This window comes from Loxodonta africana, chromosome 18 (genome assembly GCF_030014295.1).
Source record: "Loxodonta africana isolate mLoxAfr1 chromosome 18, mLoxAfr1.hap2, whole genome shotgun sequence".
Taxonomy (NCBI): Eukaryota; Metazoa; Chordata; class Mammalia; order Proboscidea; family Elephantidae; genus Loxodonta; species Loxodonta africana.
In genome coordinates, this window is record NC_087359.1 from 80688454 (window position 1) to 80709886 (window position 21433).

Consider the following 21433-nt stretch of genomic DNA (forward strand, 5'->3'; position numbering starts at 1 on the left):
ATTCTGTCTCTGGCTCTAGCTGTACTCTCATTAGCACTGAGAAATATACATAGAACTTGTGAACTCTGCTGCATACAAGAGAGGTGTTCCGGAAACTCCAAAGCCTCCAGGGAAGTGTAAAGAACTCCAAATGCCACCCTGGCCTTGCTGAATGGGGCTAAATGTTCATTAACTCTTCTAAAGAAGGCCCACGCATGTTGAACATTACTATTAAAAAAAAAAAAAAACTCATTGCCATCAAATTGATTCCAACACATAGCAACCCTATGCCCCTTCCAAATCACCAGTGTGCTAGCAGAAAAGGCCTTTATGAACTTCCCAGAATCACATTCAGGCTGGCAGCTTGTACCAAGGTGAGACTGAAGCCTCCACGAGGCTTCCCCTGCTCTACCGGGGTTTCTCACCTCCCCTCCCCATTCCCCCACCTCCATAACCTCTACAACCCCAGCACCAAGCTGCCATTTCTAACTGCAGTTTGGCCAGACCACGCGAGGCCCTAACCAGTTTGAATTTGGCGCCAGAAACATGTGCATGCATGAACCAGGATCTTGGCGCATGTGCAGGACCTGAAGACCTGTGTCCTCAGCCTGACCCCAACCTGAGCATCATTGGAGAGGAAGACGTTTTCCAGCACACCACAGTGTCTGAGACCATTTGCAAAGCAAAAAATCCCTTCTTTTGCAGCATGACTCAGTACCTGGATTTCCTAATTTGGGCATGGCAGGGTTTGGGGTTTTAGATTTTGGGTGTCAATCCCTGCCCCCTGGGAACTTGGAGGACATAAAAGCTCCCAGCTCCCCTGGGTCTTTTGGTCATGAGGTCCCACATTGCTCCTTATTTGTGCAAACAATAAATTCCCACTTTCTGTCTCTCTTGCAACTGGTGGTATCATGTCCACCTTATTTCAATCAGCTAATAGGACAGGACGAGAACCTGAGTTCGGTTGTAAGACCAAACCTTCACCTTCTATAAGAGCTGGGCTCTCATCTTACCGTAACTGAGCCATATCTCGGCAGAGCTCAATGTTGGGTCTCCGAGTGCGCTCATCCAGCCTGGTTTGAGCTACCTTCAGGAAGGCAGACTTGTCCCTGATGGCCTTCCTAATGGATTCTATGGTCATCTCAGTCTGGAAGATCTCCTGCAGGGTCTGGAATGAGGAGACACAAATGCCAGAGATTTTGGAGCTGTCCCCTCAGCAACCTGCTTCCTCTCTTGCCTGCCCACTTGGTGACTGGCACCTGTCTTGCCCTCTTTGATGAGGTGGTTGAGTCATTGAGAGCCTTGCTCTGTGTCCAGCTCTGTACTTAGGGACTCTGCAGTATCTGCTGGAATTGGTTTGCACCCATTCAGAAGAGCTGGTTGAGCATAACAATTCCCAACTCCAGGTTCAGTGATGTCATGCCCATAGCTTGGAATTGCCCAGGGTGGAAATAGTTACACCTTGGAAATGTTAAATACTACAAAGCAGGACTTTCTTCCCACCCCTCTCCCCAGCACATAACTGTGACTAACTCTGAGAAAAGTGAGGCCATGAGATTTGAGTGGCCATAACTTCCCTCATCATATTAATATGCCCTTGCCTTTCTAACATCCCACTTTCTCTTTCTACCATCCCACTTTCTCTTTCTACCAACTTCAGAGAGTTGTGTGCCTCCTAATGGAGGATTTGCCTTGAAGCTAATCAAGTTTAAGCTTCAGGGTCCCTCACTTCCAAAGGAAGGGAACTGGCCACTTTGCATTCCTAATTGTTTATTCTTAAAGAGGTTTCCCCAATTTGCATAAACCTGGATCCCTAATTTTTTTTTTTTCTATAAAGTGAGCCCCCTCCTAAGATCTGAAAGCCCTCCCTTCTCCTATCTACTCCAGGGGCTTGGTCTTGGCAATCTTATTTCTCAACATCCTCCACATTATGCTCCATCTTCATTGGCTCCTTTCCTGTGGACTGGAAGCACACCCAAGTATCACCATTTTTTTTAAACCACATGCCTTTACCACCACTCTCTCATTGAGGCCTCTCTAATCCCTCTTCTGACATTTGCTGCAAAAATATTCCACAAATCAAATGAGAATGAAAACACATAATACCAAAACTTTTGTGACACAGCAAAGGCAGTCCTCAGAGGTCAATTTATAGCAATAGATGCACGCATCAAAAAAGAAGAAAGGGACAAAATCAAACATTAGCTACACAACTCAAACAAATAGAGAATAGCAAGAGAAGGCCACAGCCACCAGAGGAAAGGAAATAATAAAGATCAGAGCAGAAATAAATGAAATAGGAAAACAATACAATCAACAAAACCAAAAGTTGGTTCCTTGAAAGGATCAACAAAATCGACAAAGCACCGGCCAAACTGACAAAGGAAAAACAGGAGAGGAAACAAATAACCCAAATAAGAAACGAAATGGTGGACATTACAAGACCCAACTGAAATAAAAACAATCATAACAGAATATTATGAAAAACTACATTCCAACAAATTCAAAAACCTAGAGGAAACAGACAAATTTCTAGAAACATACTACCTACCCAAACTAATGCAAAATGATGTTGAAAATCTGAACAGGCCCATAACAAGAGAAGAGATTGAAAAGGTAATTTAAAAAACTCCCAACAGCAAAAAAGCCCAGGCCCAGATGGCTTCACTGGAGAATTCTACCAAACATTCAGAGAAGAGCTTACACCAGTACTACTAAAACTATTGCAGAACATAGAAAAGGCAGGGATACTTCCAAATTCATTCTAAGAAGCCAGCATCACCCTGATACCAAAACCAGGCAAAGACACCACAAAAAAAAGAAAATTACAGACCAATATCTCTCATAAGTATTAAAAAAAAAAAAGTATAGATGCAAAAATTCTCAACAAAATCCTAGCCAATAGAATTCAGCATCATATCAAAATAATAATAATAATAATACACCACAACCAAATAGGATTCGTACTGATTGTGCAAGGACAGTTCAGCGTTAGAGTTATCAGTCAACGTAATCCACCACATGAATAAAAGAATCACACGATCATCTCAATTGACGCAGAAAAGACATTTGACAAAGTCCAACACCCATTCCTGGTAAAAACTCTCAATAAAATAAGTATAGAAGGGAAGTTCCTCAACATGAAAAAGGGCATCTATACAAAACCAACAGCCAACAACATTCTTAATGGAGAGAGGCTAAAAACATTCCCCTTGAGGACAGGAACAAGACAAGAACGCCCTTTATAGCACTCCTATTCAACATTGTGCTGGAAGTCCTAGCTAGAGCAATAAGGTAAGAAAAAGAAATAAAGGGTATCCAAATTGGAAATAAAATAAAACTGTCCCTATTTGCAGACAATATGATACTATACATAGAAAACCCAAAGACTCCATGAGAAAACTACTGGAACTAATAGAAAGATTCAGCAGAGTAGCAGGATACAAGATGAACATACAAAAATTAGCTGTATTCCTATACACCAATAAAGAGAACAATGAAAAGGAAATCGGAAAAACAATACCATTTATAATATGCCCTAAAAAAAATAAATAAATTTCTTAGGAATAAATCTAACCAGGGTTATAAAAGACCTATACAAAGAATACTACAAAACACTACTGCAAGAAACCAAAAGAGATCTACATAAACGGAAAAACATACCACGCTCATGGATAGACAGATTCAGCATTGTACAAATGTCAGTTCTACCCAAAACATTTTACAAATACAATGCAATCTCAATACAAATACCAACAATATTCTTTAAAGAGATGGAAAAACTAATCTTTAAATTTATACGGAAAGGGAAGAGGCTCCAAAGCACTACTGAAGAAGAATAAAGTAGGAGAACTTGCACTACCTGACCTCAGAACCTACTATACAGCTACGGCAGTCAAAACAGCCTGGTACTGGTACATTGACCGATTGAACAGAATTGAGAACCCAGATGTAAATCGATCCACCTATGGTCACCTGATCTTCGACAAGGGCCCAAAGTCCATCAAATGGGGAAAAGACAGTCTTTTTAACAAATGGTGCTGGCAAAACTGGATGTCCATCTGCAATAAAATGAAACAGGACCCATAACTCACACCACACACAAAAACTAATTCAAAATGGATCAAAGACCTAAATATAAAACCAAAAACTATAAAGAGCATAGAAGAAAAAATAGGATCAATGTTACAGGCCATAATACATGGCATTAACAGGATACAAACCATAACTAACAACACACAAACTCCAGAAGATAAGCTAAATAGCTGGACTCTTCTAAAAATTGAACACTTATGCTCATCAAAAGACTTCGCAAAAAGAGTAAAAAGAGAACCTACAGATTGGGAAAAAAATTTCGGGTTTGACAAATCAGACAAAGGTCTAATCTCTAAAACCTATAGGAAAATCCAATACTTCTACAACGAAAAGAAATTTAATCCAATTAAAAAATGGGCAAAAAAAATGAAGACACTTCACCAAAGAAGACATTCAAGTGGCTAACAGATACATAAGGAAATGCTCCCGATCACTAGCCATTAAAAAAAAACACCAAAAATGGGGAAATGCAAATCAAAACCACAATGAGATACCATCTCACCCCGGCATTACTGGCACGAATAAAAAAAACAAATGTTGGAGAGGCTGCGAGGAAATTAGAACTCTTATGCTCTGCTGGTTTGAATGCAAAATGGTATAACCATTTGGGAAAATGATATGGCTCTTCCTTAGAAAGCTAGAAATAGAAATACCACATGATCCAGCAATCCCACTCCTAGGAATATATCCTGGAGAAATTAAGAGCCGTCCACACGAATAGACACATGCACACCCATGTTCATTGCAGCATTGTTCACAATAGCAAAAAGATAGAAACAACCTAGATGTCTATCAACAGATAAATGGATAAACAAACTAAGTATATACATACAATGAAGCACTACGCAACGATAAGGAAGAATGATGAATCTTCGAAACATCTCACAACATGGATGAATCTGGAGGGCATTTTGCTGAGTGAAATAAGTCAATCACAAAAGGACAAATACTGTACTACCCCAAAAACTCATGAAATGGTTTACAAGCAAAAAGAAACCATCTTTGACGGTTACAAGGGAGGGGAGGAGTGGGAATGGAAAAACACTAAAGAGACAATAGATAAGTGGTAACTTTGGTGAACAATAAGACAGTATGCAATATGGGGGAAGCCAGCACGACTTGTCCAAGGCAAGGTCATGGAAGCCTCATAGACACGTCCCAACTCCCCAAGGGACCAAATTACTGAGCTGAGGGATGTAGGGACCATAGTCTCGGAAAACATCTAGCTCTACTGGCATAACATAGTTTATAAAGAAAATGCTCAACATTCTACTTTGGTGAGTAGTGTCTGGGGTTTTAAAAGCTTGTGAACAGCCATCTAAGATACTCCACTGGTCTCACCCCATTGGGAGCAAGGGAGAACGAAGAACACTAAAGACACAGGGAAAGATTAGTCCAAAGGATTAATGGACCACAACTACCACAGCCTCCACCAGACTGAGTCCAGTACAAGTAGATGGTGCCTGGCTACCGCCACTGACTGCTCTGCCAGGGATCGCATTAGAGGTCCTAGACAGAGCTGGAGAAAAATGTAGACCAAATTTCTAACTCACAAAAAAAGATCAGACTTGCTGGCCTTACAGAGACTGGAGAAACCCTGAGAGGAAGACCCCCGGACACCTTTTCAACTCAGTAATGAAGTCACTTCTGAGGTTCACCCTGTAACCAAAGATTAGACAGGCCCATAAAAGGAAATGAGACTAAAGGGGCATACGAGCCCAGGAGCAAGGACTTGAAGGCAGGAGGGGACAGGAAAGTTGGTAATAGGGAACCCAAGGTTGAGAAGGGAGAGTGTTGACATGTGGTAGGGTTGGTAACCAATGTCATAAAACAATATGTGTACTAACTGTTTAATGAGAAGCTAGTTCTGTAAACCTTCACCTAAAGTATAATAAAAAGAAAAAAAATTCCACAAACAGCACATGCCCCCTCCCTTCATTTTCTGCCCACCTCATCTCCTGGTAGCTCTTACAGTGCAGCGTAATGAATTGTCTAGATTCATGATGGATAGGAATCAGGATCAGCACAAACCTGGTTCCTATGAGGCAGAGGTCAGGTATACCTCTGTCTTCCCACTCCATTATTTCTGATACCAGCCAGTCCCCCCACAGCACTCTCTACTACTCTGCAGGGTTTGATAGTCTGTTGCAGTGGCCACGCAGAACTCACAGACACCACACTCATAGTTATGTGGTTTATTAGGGAAATAACAGATTACAACTTGGGATCAGGATCAACTTGGAAACAACAGGAACAACCCAGGATCTGGATCATGAAACACACAGGCAAGGTCTGGAAAGATCTCTGAAGTGGAGAGCACTTCCCTCCCTTCTTCAGTGAAGGACAGCTTCCAACCAGAGCAGCTCTCTCAGCTCCTCTGTGCCGTTGGTCCTCTCTGCCACCAGGCCTCATCTCCACCATTAACTGGCCCAGCTCACTGCCAGTGTCGCAGTTTGCTCAGGTCTCTTAGCTGCTCTCTGCTATTAGGCCTCTGTGCTGTTGGGCCCCTGTGCTGTGGGCCTCAGCTACTAAAAGGCTCAGCTCATAGCCAGGGTAGCAGTTTTGGACAACTCAGCTCTCACATGGCTCCACTTCTCTGCTAGCTTAGCTCTTAGCCAGCATCTCTCTCATCCAGGAAGCCTCTAAAACCTGTGTTCATCCATTTATATATCCCAATCCTCCCTTTTCATTAATATCTTCTACAATCTGACTCTAACCTACCCACTCATTCTTCTCTCCCAGGACATAGGTCATCTATTCCAGCATTAAAAAAAGCATAACTGGGCTCATTTCAGACCTAAAATCGACCTCTGATGTGCTACCTCCCCGGCTTTGTTCAAGATGCTACCCCACCTGTAATGTTCACTTATTTCCTCTAAACCCTAAAAATACTTTCTGTATTTGTTTTTTGGGTACCACAATTTGTAATTTTCTACTGTTATGAACTGTTCATGATCTTTGCACATGTATATATCTCTTCCCCATAAACATAAGCTTTCTGGGAACAAAAACTACATTTTAAACTTCTCTCTACCCTTCACTGTATATAGCACACAGTCTTGCTCAACAAATATGTGTCACCCAAAGAAGATACCATGAGAAGGAAAGGTAAGTTGCTGCAGCCTGGGAACATGAAGCCTTCAACCGGGTAACACTAGCTTAGAGCAACACGGCCAAGAGTGTAAGGTTTTTAAGAAAAGAAATGGTAAACTATATGCAGCATGGTCCACACAAATAACCACAGTGCCAGGACTAACACTAAGTAAAGGAAGAGCTCCTCATTTATCTTGAAACATATAAACTCTGTTTGAATCCTTCATTTCATCATCATAAAACTCTTATACTTAAACCCAAACAGCATTATAAAACTCTTATACTTAGGGCACTTGAAAACGTTAATACCAGAAATGCTTTGAACTACCAGATTGTTTCCCATATTTAGTTGTTTTTCAGAAAAAGGGCCCAAAATAATTTAATAGAAAACTTTCCTACCATATGTACTAATAATAAATTCACTTCCTAGTTACATACAATGATTCATTAAACTTTAATAATGATATTTTTGTTTCTGTTAAGCACTAAGGCCTTTTCATCACATAGTACATTCTTTGTGTTCCCCAAACCAATGAATTTCAATTTCATTTCGACACCTGGTTACCTGGTTAAAATAAATGGTATAGTCTGTACTTTTTTTTTTTTTACTCTGTATGGTCAGGAGGTCACATGCTTTATGGTGCCTTTCAGGGTGAGGTAAAAAAATTTGTGGTTCCAGATGACCCTGCTCCGTCCAGGTCAGCTAAGTGGTACCAACAGGGGTTGACTTACCTTGCCTAAGTGAATCTGAATCTTATTTTTAGCATCTGCCGTCTCAGCAACGCGGTTGGTGAAAGATAGGTTGACTTTGTTGAACTGATTCCACATTTCATTGGCTGTCACAACCAAGAGGTTTTCAATGTCGTCTCTTAGCTTAGCTGAGGCTGCGCGTTCACTCTGAGAGCGAAGAATATTGTCATCAGTGAACTTGGCCCAGGACTCAGGCACGGAGACCCTGAGAAGAGGAAGTAGAACCGGACAGTGGTGATAAGGATGAACTGGCCGAGATAATCTGTAGGCAACCATTCCTATGAAAGAACAAACCTCAAATCACCAATCCTAGTTTTTTTGCATGGGGACATTAGGAGTTCAGTAGTAGAATTCTCATCTTCCGAGCAGGAGACAGGGGTTTAATTCCTGGCCAAGGCACGTCATACACGGCCACCACCCATCTGTCACTGGACGCTTGTGTGTTGCTATAATGATAAACAGGTTTCAGGGGAGCCTCCAGGCTAAGACAGAGTAGGAAGAAAGGTCTGGGAATCTACTTCAAAAGATCAGCCAATGAAAACGCTATAGATCACAATGGTCCAGTCAGCAACCGATCATGCATATGGCATAGGACCAGGTAGCATTTCATTCCGTTGTGCAAGGGGTCACCATGGGTCAGGGGCCAGCTCAACAGCAGCTAACAGCAGTTTTATTGCAAGAAAATGTAAATATCTGAGCAAAGCATATTTTAAACTTTTCTTAATTGTCCCTTATTTTACTGCAAACCAGTTTTCTATACAACTATAACTTCTCTGCTAGTTTAGGGGAAAAAAAGGATTACCGATGTGATGTGTATGGGTATGTAGGTCCATTACAAATATGCCACACCCACATAAAAACCATATTAAAAAAATTCAACCTCATGAGTAACCAAAGAAATACTAATAAGAGCAACAGTGTACTATGAATTCTTTATCAGAATAGCAAATATTAAAGAAAATGGTAACTTGCAATGCTGGTGAGAATATTGAGAAAAAAATTCTCTCATATCCTACAGGAAGGAATATTGAATCAGCATGATCATGCCAGAGGGTAAAAAGGCAACATAAACTTTCCAAATGTATGTTGTTGTTAGGTGCCATCGAGTCAGTTCCGACTCATAGTGACTCTATGCACAACAGAACGAAACACTGCCTGGTCCTGAACCATCCTTACAATCCTTGTTATGCTTCAGCTTATTGTTACAGCCACTGTCTCAATCCACCTCGTCAAGGGTCTTCCTCTTTTCTGCTGACCCTGTACCCTGCCAAGCATGATGTCCTTCTCCAGGGGCTGATCCCTCCTGACAGCATGTCCAAAGTATGTAAGACACAGACTCACCATCCTTGCTTCTAAGGAGCATTCTGGTTGTACTTCTTCTAAGACAGATTTGTTCGTTCTTTTGGCAGTCCATGGTGTATTCAATATCCTTTGCCAACACAATTCAAAGGTGTCAATTCTTCTTTGGTCTTCCTCATTCATTGTCCAGCTTTTACATGCATATGATGCGATTGAAAATACCATGGCTTGGGTCAGGTGCGCCTCAGTCTTCAAGGTGACATCTTTGCTATTCAACACTTTAAACAGGTCGTTTGCAGCAGATTTAGCCAATGCAATGCGTCTTTTGATTTCTTGACTGCTGCTTCCATGGCTGTTGATTGTGGATCCAAGTAAAATGAAATCCTTGACAACTTCAATCTTTTCTCCGTTTATCATGATGTTACTCATTGGTCCAGTTGTGAGGATTTTTGTTTTCTTTGTGTTGAGGTGCAGTCCTTACTGAAGGCTGTGGTCTTTGATCTTCATTAGTAAGTGCTTCAAGTCCTTTTCACTTTCAGCAAGCAAGGTTGGGTCATCTGCATAATGCAGGTTATTAATGAGTCTTCCTCCAATCCTGATGCCCCATTCTTCTTCATATAGTCCAGCTTCTCGGATTATTTCCTCAGCATACAGATTAAATAGCTATGGTGAAAGAAAACAACCCTGACGCAGACCTTTCCTGACTTTAAACCAATCAGTATCCCCTCGTTCTGTACGAACAGCTGCCTCTTGATCTATGTAAAGGTTCCTCATGAGCACAATTAAGTGTTCTGGAATTCCCATTCTTTGCAACGTTATCCAAAATTTGTTATGATCCACACAGTCAAATGCCTTAGCATAAATCAATAAAACACAGGTAAACATCTTTCTGGTATTCTCTGCTTTCAGTCAGGATCCATCTGACATCAGCAATGATATTCCTGCTTCCATGTCCTCTTCTGAAACTGGCCTGACATTCTGGCAGTTCCCTGTCGATATACTGCTGCAGCCATTTTTGAATGATCATCAGCAAAATTTTGCCTGTGTGTGATATTAATGATATTGTTCTATAATTTCCACATTCGGTTGGATCACCTTTCTTGCAAATAGGCATAAATATGGATTTCTTCCAGTCAGTTGGCCAGGAAGCTGTCTTCCATATTTCTTGGTATAGACAAGTGAGCACCTCCAGCGCTACATCTGTTTGTTGAAACATCTCAATTGATATTCCATCAATTCCTGGGGCCTTGTGTTTTGCCAATGCCTTCAGAGCAGCTTGGACTTCTTCCCTCAGTACCATCAGTTCCTGATCATATGCCACTTCTTGAAATGGTTGAACATTGACTAATTCTTTTTGGTGTAACGACCCTGTGTATTCCTTCCATCTTCTTTTGATGCTTCCTGCGTCATTTAATATTTTCCCCCATAGAATCCTTCACTATTGTGACTTGAGACTTGAATTTTTTCTTCATTTCTTTCAGCTTGAGAAACGCCAAGCGTGTTCTTCCCTTTTGGTTTTCCATCTCCAGCTCTTTGCACATGTCATTATAATACTTTACTTTGTCTTCTCAAGACGCCCTTTGAAATCTTCTGTTCAGTTCTTTTACTTCATCAATTCTTCCTTTTGCTTTAGCTGCTCAACATTCAAGAGCAAGTTTCAGAGTCTCCTCTGACATCCGTCTTGCTCTTTTCTTTCTTTCCTCTTTTCAATGACCTCTTGCTTTCTTCATGTATGATGTCCTTGATGTCATTCCACAACTCGTCTGGTCTTCAGTCACTAGTGTTCGCTGCATCAAATCTATTCCTGAAATGGTCTCTAAATTCAGGTGGGATATACTCAAGGTCATATTTTTGGCTCTTGTGGACTTGCTCTGATTTTCTTCAGTTTCAGCTTGAACTTGCATATGAGCAATTAATGGTCTGTTCCACAGTCAGCCCCTGGCCTTGTTCTGAATGATGATATTGAGCTTTTCCATCACCTCTTTCCACAGATATAGTCAACTCGATTTCTGTGTGTTCCATCTGGCGAGCTCGACGTGTACAGTTGCCGTTTATGTTGGTGAAAGAAGGTATTCACAATGAAGAAGTCATTGATCTTGCAAAATTCTATCATTCGATCTCTGGCATTGTTTCTATGGCAAGAACTCGTGCCAGAAGTGGAAGAGGCCCTTAATGGAGAGCTAAGTGGTCATAAACCTGTCCATAATAGGTGAGACTGCGGGTATTTGAAAAAATGGTGGCATAGCTTCCAGCATCACAGCAGCATACCAGCCACCACAGTACAACAAACTAACAGACATGGTGATATGGTGAGAAAATAATCTGAGAAGCTAGACTATATGAAGAAGGAGTCAGCATCAGGAATAGAAGAAGACTCTTTAACAATCTATGATATGCAGATAATACAACCTTGCTTGCTGAAAGTGAAGAGGACTTGAAGCACTTACTGATGAAGATCAAAGACCATAGCCATCAGTATGGATTACACCTCAACATAAAGAAAACAAAAATCCTCACAATTGGACCAATAAGCATCATGATAAACAGAGAAAGATTGAATTTGCCAAGGATTTCATTTTACTTGGATTCACAATCAACAGCTACGGAAGCAGCAGTCAAGAAATCAAAAGACGCATTGCATTGGCTAAATCTGCTGCAAAGGACCTGTTTAAAGTGTTGAAAAACAAAGAAGTCACCTTGAAGACTAAGGTGCGCCTGACCCAAGCCATAGTATTTTCAATCACATCATATGCATGCGAAAGCTGGACAATGAATAAGGAAGACTAAAGAAGAATTGATGTCTTTGAATTATTGAGTTGGAGAAAAATATTGAATTTACCATGGACTGCCAAAAGAATGAACAAATCTGTCTTGGAAGAAGTACAACCAAAATGCTTCTTAGAAGTAAGGATGGCAAGACTGTGTCTTGCATACTTTGGACATGTTGTCAGGAGGGATCAGTCCCTGGAGAAGGCACAGGGTCAGCAGAAAAGAGGAAGACCCTCAACGAGATGGACTGACACAGTGGCTGCAACAATGAGCTCAAGCATAACGACAATTGTGAGCATGGCACAAAGACCGGGGAATGTTTTGTTCTGTGGTACATAGGGTCGGTATAAGTCGGAACCAACTCCACGGCACCTAACAACAACAATGGAATGCGTGCCTAATTGCCTCCACAAACGACTGCCTCCTTTGCCATGAGACCAGAAGAATTGGATGTGCCCGATTTTCATCAAAGATTCCATAGATGAATCTCCATTAAAAAGGGTAAATGCAGAACCGAATTTCAAATTCTCATGTACTCATGTACTCTGGAGCCATGTGGGGTGGATGAACCCCTGAAACTATTCCCCTGAGATAATCTTTATACCTTAAACCAAAAATATTCCCTTCAGTCATCTTAAAACCAAACAATAGTTCAGCTTAACTAAAAACAGTCTGCCTTGAGCATTATGCTCTTTTAAAAACTATATGGGATCAAGTTGACAACAGCAACTCAAAATATTAGAGAAGAACCTTAGGGGGTGGTGAGTTTATGCTAAGGAGGGAGGAACAACTCACAAAAGGAGGGTGAGAATGGATGAATGTAATCAGTGTACTAAATTGTACATGTAGAAACTGTTGAATTGGTTTATGTTTTGCTGTATATATTCTCAACAACTAAATAAATAAATAAATAATACAGGATGTGACTGAAGGCTTATTGTAAGATGTGTGGATCTTTATCCTTTCCACAACCTTCAAGCTGCACCAAGCTAAATGAGGTCTAAATAGCCATAGAGTTGTGCTGGCTTACGTTGCATCGACCTTCTCCACCCCTCTGAAGTAGCTGACGCCATCTGAGGTGTTGCGCAGGTGGTGGCACTTATCATCGATCCGGTAGGCCGCCTGCTTGTCACTCAGGTCCTTCTCCAGCTCATGCTGGGAAGCTCTGTCAGATCTGGAACATGAAGTGGGAAAACAGAGTTTCAAGTATGGGTCACAATTTACTATAAGGAAGCAGAGTGGCCCTTCTGGGCTGGCTCCTCTCATTACTGCTCTCCTGGTCTCTCCATACCACGTTTGACTCCACAATCAAAAGGAGCCTTTTGGGGAGATGTCACTGCAGGGAGTCATTAAATCCTTTACTCCTGCCCTGCCTCCACATCCTGCCCATGTAGGGGTGGGGGTTGTGAGAGGAGGTGTAGATAAATAGGAGTTGGGGATCTGGAGCCCCAGGCCTGCAGCCCACCTCACTAACATACAGACTGTTCCAGACAGGGCTCTAATTTACAGACACTGTCCACCTCTACACCTTCTTCTCCTTCTTCCTTTTCCTCTTCTATATCCCAACCCCCTTCCTCCCTCAAGAAATTCTTAGGCATTTATAGCCAAGTGTCTTTCTAGCCATGGAAGGTGACCTTAGTTTGCAGTAACGGTAAGGCTCAGAAGTTTTCCAGGAGATAGAAACCAAGGGTCAAATTATCCTCCGAGGCAGGAGTTAGAGAGCGCTTAGAAAGAGATAAGGGGTTGATAGCCCACTCAGACTCCAGCAAGACCCCGCTGGGGAGGAAGGAGCCTTGGTCACTCTGAGATGCAGCACCTTGCCCGCCCTGCCAGGCAGAGAGGATACTCTACAGCCAGAGAAAGAGGCCTGGGTGGTGGGCCCAGACCCCAGTTGAGCCACATCTTTGCTCATGGAATAGTACATTCTACAGAAAATTACAGAGTTCCTACTCTGTGCTAGGCACTGTTCTAAACAGGGCTTTAAACCAGTTAGTTCCAGTTCAAACCCCTGCTGAGAAGTTGCACTTCTAACTAGTTCCTAGGTGATGCTAACTCTGCTGGTTAGGGAGCAATTCTGAGAACCACCAGTAGAGCCCAAACAAACCAAACCCATTGCCGTGGAGTTGATTCCGACTTATAGTGACCCTACAGGACAGAGCAGAACTGCCCCCATAGAGTTTAAGGAGTGACAGGTGGATTCAAATGGCCAATCTTTTGGTTAGCAGCCTGAGCTCTTAACAACTGCACCACCAGGGCTCCACTTGTAGAATAAAACAAACCAAACCCATTGCCGTGGAGTTGATTCCAACTCATAGCTACCCTACAGGACAGAGTAGAACTGCCCCATAGAGTTTCCAAGGAGCAGCTGCTGGATTCCAACTGCCAACCTTTGGTTAGCAGCTGAGCTTTGGTAGAGCAGTGGTTCTCAAAATCTATTATACGTAAGAATCACCTGGGGATTGTGTTAAAATGTAGATTTTGATTCAGTGTATCTGGGGTGGAAATGCAAATTCTCAGCAGAATGAACCACTTCAAAGCCTTAGTTCTAAGAGCCTGTGAGGCATCAAATGGGCAAAACAAACATCTCTTCCCTGAACTGATTAACCTTCTACTGGGAGGAGGCAGACAATACTCATAATAAGCAAATCATGTGAGTTGTTGGAAGTACAATGCAAAAAGAAAACCAGGAAAAGGGGAGTAGGAATGCGTGTTATGGAGAGCTGTGATTTGAATGTCAGGGTGGATCTTCTCAAGGAGGGGATGTTTGAGTAAAGACATGAAGGAGGAGGATCAGATCATCAGGGCCTTGTTGGCCATTTTAAGGACTCAAGTTTTACTCCAAAGGAGGCCATTCACTTACAATTCGAAAGGATCATTCTGGTGCTTGGTCACGAAGACTGAAGGGCTCAAGGAGACCCATTAGAAGACCACTGTAGTCATCTGGGCAGGAAATAACGGTAGCTGGGGCCCAGGGGTAGCAGTAAAGGAGGTGGGAAGTATTTGGATTCTGAATGTGTTTTAAAGATACAACCAGGAGAATCTCCTACACAGTAGGACATCAGTGAAAAACGAGAGCTAAAGTTGAGTGATTGGAAGAACAGAGTTCTATCAACTGAGATGGGAAAGACTTTGGGTAGGTAGGCTGGGGGAGAAGATGGATGTTCAGCTGAGGAGCTGTTAAGTTTAAGGTGTCCATTAAACATCTACTGGAGATACCAAGAGAGCTATTGGAATTCGGGGGAGAGGTCTGGGCTGGAAGTAAAAATTGGGGAGTTGTTAGCACATAGATAGTATTTTAAAAGCAGAGCAGCTAGATGATCTTAATCATTTCTGTATTCCCAGCACCCAAAAATGGTCTTGACATACAGGAACCACTCAGTAAAAACTGCACTGAAGTGAATGAATGACTGTAGTTTCCCTTTAGCTTCCCTGTGTCACCTGACATGTCAGAGCTAATTTCTTTCCTCTCTAAAGTGGAAATGAGAGTGGCATAATGTAAGTGATCTTCATTTTGTGAATTATGAAAACTATACATGTACAAAGGATAAAATATTAGAACCCTGCCTCTGCTTGCTACTTCTGTGTTCAGCCTCTTGCCCTAGGTCATGATGTTGGAACTCTACCACTAACTGTGCCAGGAGGAGGCTGAAATCAATTACAAGGGCTTTCTCACTTGTGGTCCAGCAACAAAATTCCCCATGGGCTTCCTCTCACCCTTAACAAGGAAGGGCTGTCTAGGGCTCCTTTGACCTGACCTCACAGTCTCCTTAGGACAGAGCTCAAAGCAGCACCCCATCACTCTGCCTCATAGCCTCAGATGGGAAGAAACATGGCCACCGTGTTGCTGCCTCATAAGATTCCATTTTCAGCTGAGATCCAAACTGAGGGCTTTATTGTTCCTTCCAAAACCAGAGGAGTTGAAAATCTCAGCACATTCGCTAGACAGAGCATAGGGGCCACAGTTAGAGATCCAGGATCCTGGAGAAGCCAATTCCAGAAAATGAGGTAGGCATCTTGCCCACTGTGCATTAAAGGAAAGCCAAGCTCCTTAGAAGGATCGCCAACACAGATTCCATGTGTAAAGTCCATTTCAACCAAGTGCACATGCTGAGACCAAATTTTCTGCAAAGGCCTGCAGTAAGGCCAGGAATGAGACCATTTGTAATGGGGACTGGCATGAGGATGTGGCTGTTCTGGGTGGGACTTGGTAGGCCAAGAAAAGCAAAGGCACATAGAATGAGCAGCAGACTATAGAATATGAAAGAAAATGAGGATTGGGAACCAGACGAGAAGAAAACAGAACGGAAACAGCTCTTCGAACCACACTAAGCTAAGTGCTTCTGCAGTCCCTAAGGAGCAGAAACCAGACATTAATGTCAGAATTGCACTGCCTTATGGTTTGTTAAAAGAAACTGTACTGTTAACCAAACCATGCGTAGTCAGTCATTCTTAATTAATCCTTTGCCTATTCTTATAAAGTTTGGAATTAAAGAACCTTCCATTCACAGCTCAACAGATAGCAACGCAAACTTCACTGATTTTAGCAGCATCAAACCTGTTGTTGTGCACCATGGGCAAACTGAGTAAGTAATTACAACTTCAATAACACTTATCCCTTTGGGTGGGTCACACATTGTCCTTGACAACATTAGTATAAGCATTGTCATTCTTTCTTTTGTTTGATATATTTGACACTACATCTTTGTATGGCCGTAAGGAAATAGACATTGATCTTTCCACACATGTTGGGCAGCACACTCAGTCAACGCTTTTCTATGCTCACAGCTGGTATCATTGCTTAAGACCTACTTTTTATTATCATTCCCCCACCCCCACCCGTAAATATCAGCACCTACTATTGTGGCACAGTGCTTAAGAGCTGTGGCTACTAAAGAAAAGGTAGGCAGTTCAAATCCTCCAGCTACTCCTTGGAAACCCTATGGGGCAGTTCTACTGTGTCCTATGGGATCGCTATGAGTTGGAACTGACTCAAGAGCAACAGGTTTTTTTTAATTGTCAAGAAAAGACAGAATTTGTATCCTGGTGGGGAATAGGATAGATAAACAACCACCACGCAATGGGGTGAGATGGACACTGCAGTGGTATAACCAGAGCCCTAGGAGGGAGCACCAGAGTCTGCAGGTGATCAGCTAAGGCTGAGGCTTTAAGGAGGCATAGGAAATGAACACAGGTCAGCCACGATTCATCACTTTTCCAACTGCCCTTCCTCGAAATGCAGGAACTCTTAGGGCTGAATATATACACGTCAGTCTCTTATCAAAGAATAAAAGTATTTTGAGTTAAAAGAAATCTTAGCCAAATTCCCAGTTAGGGCAGAAATCCTTTACACAGCATGTCAAAATTATTTCTTTAGAAGTTTAAAGCAAATTTATCCAAGTACCCATCTTAATGTCTGAATAAAAACGTGTTTGCATGTGTGTTTGCGTGTGGTCTTATAAAAGCTAAGAGAGATCTGAATGAAAGCATGAAAGATTTAATGATAGATTATAGAGAGGTAAAGCTCTTACGCGAGTTGGGCAATAGCCTTATCCAAATGTAGCTTCATTCTTTCTTGACAACACAGGATAGTATCAACTTCCTACTCGATTGAAAAAAAAATTAATATTTTCATCATTGGATCTAACAATCAAAGTCAATAACCTAATGGCTATCATGAGAGAAAACTTTGCAAAAAATAGTGAAGTAAGACTAGAGAATAATTCTCCATCACTTATTTACCTATACGCCCTGTGAGACTGTAATCTAATTACTGGACTGAGGTCTATCCTTTATAGGGCTTTTGGGAAATTACATTACGGAACAAGTTTTGACACAGTTAAAAGGTTAGGGTTTTCTTTATATCTCTGGTCCTTAATTAAACCACCACCACCAACAACAAAAAATCAAAATTCCAGTGACACTCAAGGCTGAACTTCAATGCGTGGCTTCTTCTGTAATAGCTACTCTTCAGAAACAAAGCAAACTCAGGGAGGGACAACAGGGCGGCCAAATGGGCTTCTCTCTGGCAGCGCACCTCACCTGCAACAGACAGATCTCTGTCTGCCTGTGGGGGCTGACTTCAACACAGCCAGCACAGCTCTCACCTCCGTCTCCATCTGTGCACAGCAGCCCAACTCCTGTACTCTCCCAAGCGCCCTGTTAGCGAGGCCTCTTACTGACCTGTGGCATTTTGATACTGCCAATATATATATATATATATTTTTTTTATTACAGGTGTTATTAAAAAAAACTCTGATACAACACATGCTTAGTAATAAGCATGTGTTGTATCAGAGTTTTTTTTAATAACACCTGTTTCCCTCTGAAGTTCATACTCATGTTAGAAAATTTTGGAAACCAAAATAGCACCATGAGGAAAACAAAAAATTGCATAATCACCATTGTCATTTTTTAAAGCAAAAATGTCATCATACCCCATATACTGTTTGGTGGCCTGCTTTTCATTTTAAACCTTGAACATTTTCCCATGACATTAAACAATGCTGCTGTGAAAAACCTCGATAAATATTTAGGTACTACCAAAGAGTGTGCCTTTTTTAAGGTTTTGACAAGTACAGCCAAACTGCCCTTCAGACCATTATACCCATTTACAACAATGAACCCGGATGCGTTTCTTCACCTTACCCACGAAGTGGCCATTACCATTCCTCTCAACCAATACCAATGTGATAGACAGACAGCTTCCAAGGAGTCAGCTCTGACTCATGGTGACCTTATGTTCAACAGAATGAAACGTTGCCAAGTCCTGTGTCATCCTCACGATTGCCAGCATATTTGAGTCCATTGTTTCAGTTATTGTGCCAATCCATCTCACTGAGGGTCTCCCTCACCCTCGCTGGCCCTCTACTTCACAAACATGTTATTCTCCTCCAACGATTGATCCCTCCTGATGACACAGCCAAAGCAAGTGAGCAGGAAAATGTTATGCTGTGATCCATGACGTTTTAACTGGCTAATTTTTGGAAGCAGACCATCAGGCCTCTCTTCTTACTCTGTCTTAATCCGGAAGCTCCGCTGAAACCTGTCCACCATGGTCAGCCTGGCCAGTGTGTGAAATACCTGTGGCATAGCTTCCAACATCCCAGCAACATGCAAGCTACCACAGTACGATAAACTGGCAGTTGGTGGACCAATGTGCTAGGACCTCCCAAAACAGTAAATTGCTTGAATTTGCATTTTATTATTACAAATCCGCGTGCTTCTATATGTTTGTTAGCCATTTGACTTTCTTCTTCTGTGAACTGTCTGATCACATGCTTGCATGACACCATGTTAGTATCAAGGTTCAATTAATCTCTGTCTCAGAACAGAACCCCCCTGGGGTGGACCACACTGAAAGATCTCCTTCTTCTGGAATGCTGAAAGACTCTACAACGATAGGTCTAATCAGCTGACATCTCTGAAACTCATTCTTGCACGGGCTCGGGAAACCTATGAGACTGTCATGTTTTGCTTTCTGCTTCTGCAACATGAAGGAGGGAGAAGCCGCTTGTGAGAGGAAACTGGCCAGCTAGGGCCTCAGCCTGGGCCCAAGCAGTAGTCCCAGCCCACATTCCCAGGAAGGCCAGGGCAGGCTGCATATTGGATGGCTCTGCAGACTTACTTGGCATTAAAGTCCAAGGGATTGGCATGATCTGGGGGTCCCAAGAGGATGGGACGATGTCCTATTCCCCAGGAAAAGTCCTTTTGTAAAAATTTGTGGAATATTGCTGATTTAATGTGAATAACAGAGTCAACAGAATTCATGAGAAATACTTCATTGCACCTGAATATTTGCTTTTTTTTTTTTTCAAAAGTGGGTCTTTTAAGGCTACCTGGTTTTTTGGCTAATGCTTATTTATCCGTTCTAAAGATTGAGATCCATTTTCCCTACCTCGAGTAAGCTACACATGCAGAATACCTTCACTACTTGAATCAATTAGTCTTAACCAAGGCAGGTCCTCAGTGATGAACTATTACTGTAATTGCAGATTCAGTTATTTAAAAAAAAAAAAAAACAGCCTCTGCGACTAACCTGGAAAACCTAAACCTCTAAAAAGCAGTGGTTCTTAACACTGTTATTTATCAAAATCATCTCAGAAGTATTTTACAAATACCGATGCCCTAGGTTCCACTCCATATTCAAATCAGAATCTCTCAGGGTAGGACCCAGACATTCATATTTTCACAACATCCCAGACGATTCTAATGTGTAGATGGGTTTGAGAGCCATTACTGGAATAACGGAAACACCGGAAGTCGCCCAGATTCAGGAAATCTCTTGGAAAGGCAAGGTTAAGCTGTTAGAACCAGCTTATAATTTACTTGCTGCAGAGCATCTCAGGACCGGTAAGAACAAGAGGCCAGGGGACTGACAGATAAATAGCTCCTGTCGAGTCAGCTCTGACTCATAGCAACCCTACATACAACAGAAGGAAATGTGGCCCGGCCTTGTGTCATCCTCACTATTGCCAGCACATTCGAGGCCATCATTGCAGGCTACTCATCGAGAGTCTCCCTCACCCGTGCTGGACCTCTGCTCCACCAAACCTGATGTCCTCCCCTAGTGATTGACTTGTCCAAAGCAAGTGAGGCCGACAAGGTTCTTTTGTGACCCATAAGGTTTCCACTGGCTAATTTTCAGGAGGAGAAAACAAGGACTTTCTTCCTAAGCCAGAAGCTCCTCTGAACCTTGTTCACTATGGATGATCCTGCTGGTGTTTGAAATACCAGTGGCATTGGTCCAGCATCACAGCAACCATAAGCTACCACAGTATGACCAACTGATAGGTGGGCTGGTAAATTCCTGTCCATTTAGAATGACAAAATAGATGACGGATTATTTCACCAGAGACTGGGAAAAAATAAACAGCAGAGTAATGAGCCATCATTGCAATATTTCATTCAGGATGTCCTATTCATAATTCTTAGTGTTTAGCAGTAGGAGGGGTGGGTTTACAGAGTAGATTATATAGGCTCTCTGCAGTGGCCAAAGCTTTACTGAGTATACAATTTTAACTCAGATTCCTCTTAGAAAACCAGACAAGGAAAAGGAGAGAGCAAAGAAGCTTTCGCTTATCATCCTCAGTGCAATGGTTCACTGAAAGAATTTAATGCAATGCTAACAGGGATTGTAGACACCTTGTGACAGTGAAGTGCCTCTGATGACCAGGTCACTGGCTCGTCTTACTTAATTCTTTATCAAGGGCTCACTGGGTCGCATCATTCAAACAAAGGCAAAGATGATTCAGGATGGAGAAGATTAATAAGCTGCAGGAGAGCTTGTTGAGTCACAGTGGGAAATGAGATTGACAAGTTAGATTGGAGCCAGATAATGGAAGGCCTTAGTGGGTTTTCTCCTGTAGGAATCAGGGAGTCAAGGAAGGGTTTTAAGAAGAAGGAAGAAGCTGGAGACGATGTGTAGATCCAAGTAAAACTGGGTGTTACA

At 42.1% G+C, this 21433-nt stretch overlaps 1 protein-coding gene across 1 annotated transcript in view; it reads right to left on the minus strand.

The window, feature by feature from the left end:
* TEKT3 (tektin 3) overlaps positions 1-21433 on the minus strand; it is a 40001-nt gene that overhangs the window by 13848 nt on the left and 4720 nt on the right. Inside the window, exons 3-6 of the mRNA XM_003420586.4 lie at positions 17514-17584; positions 13016-13159; positions 7900-8122; positions 993-1147 (exon numbers count right to left, since the gene is read on the minus strand). Of these exons, the coding sequence (XP_003420634.1) occupies positions 993-1147; positions 7900-8122; positions 13016-13159; positions 17514-17584 (593 nt within the window). The remainder of the gene's footprint in view (positions 1-992; positions 1148-7899; positions 8123-13015; positions 13160-17513; positions 17585-21433) is intronic.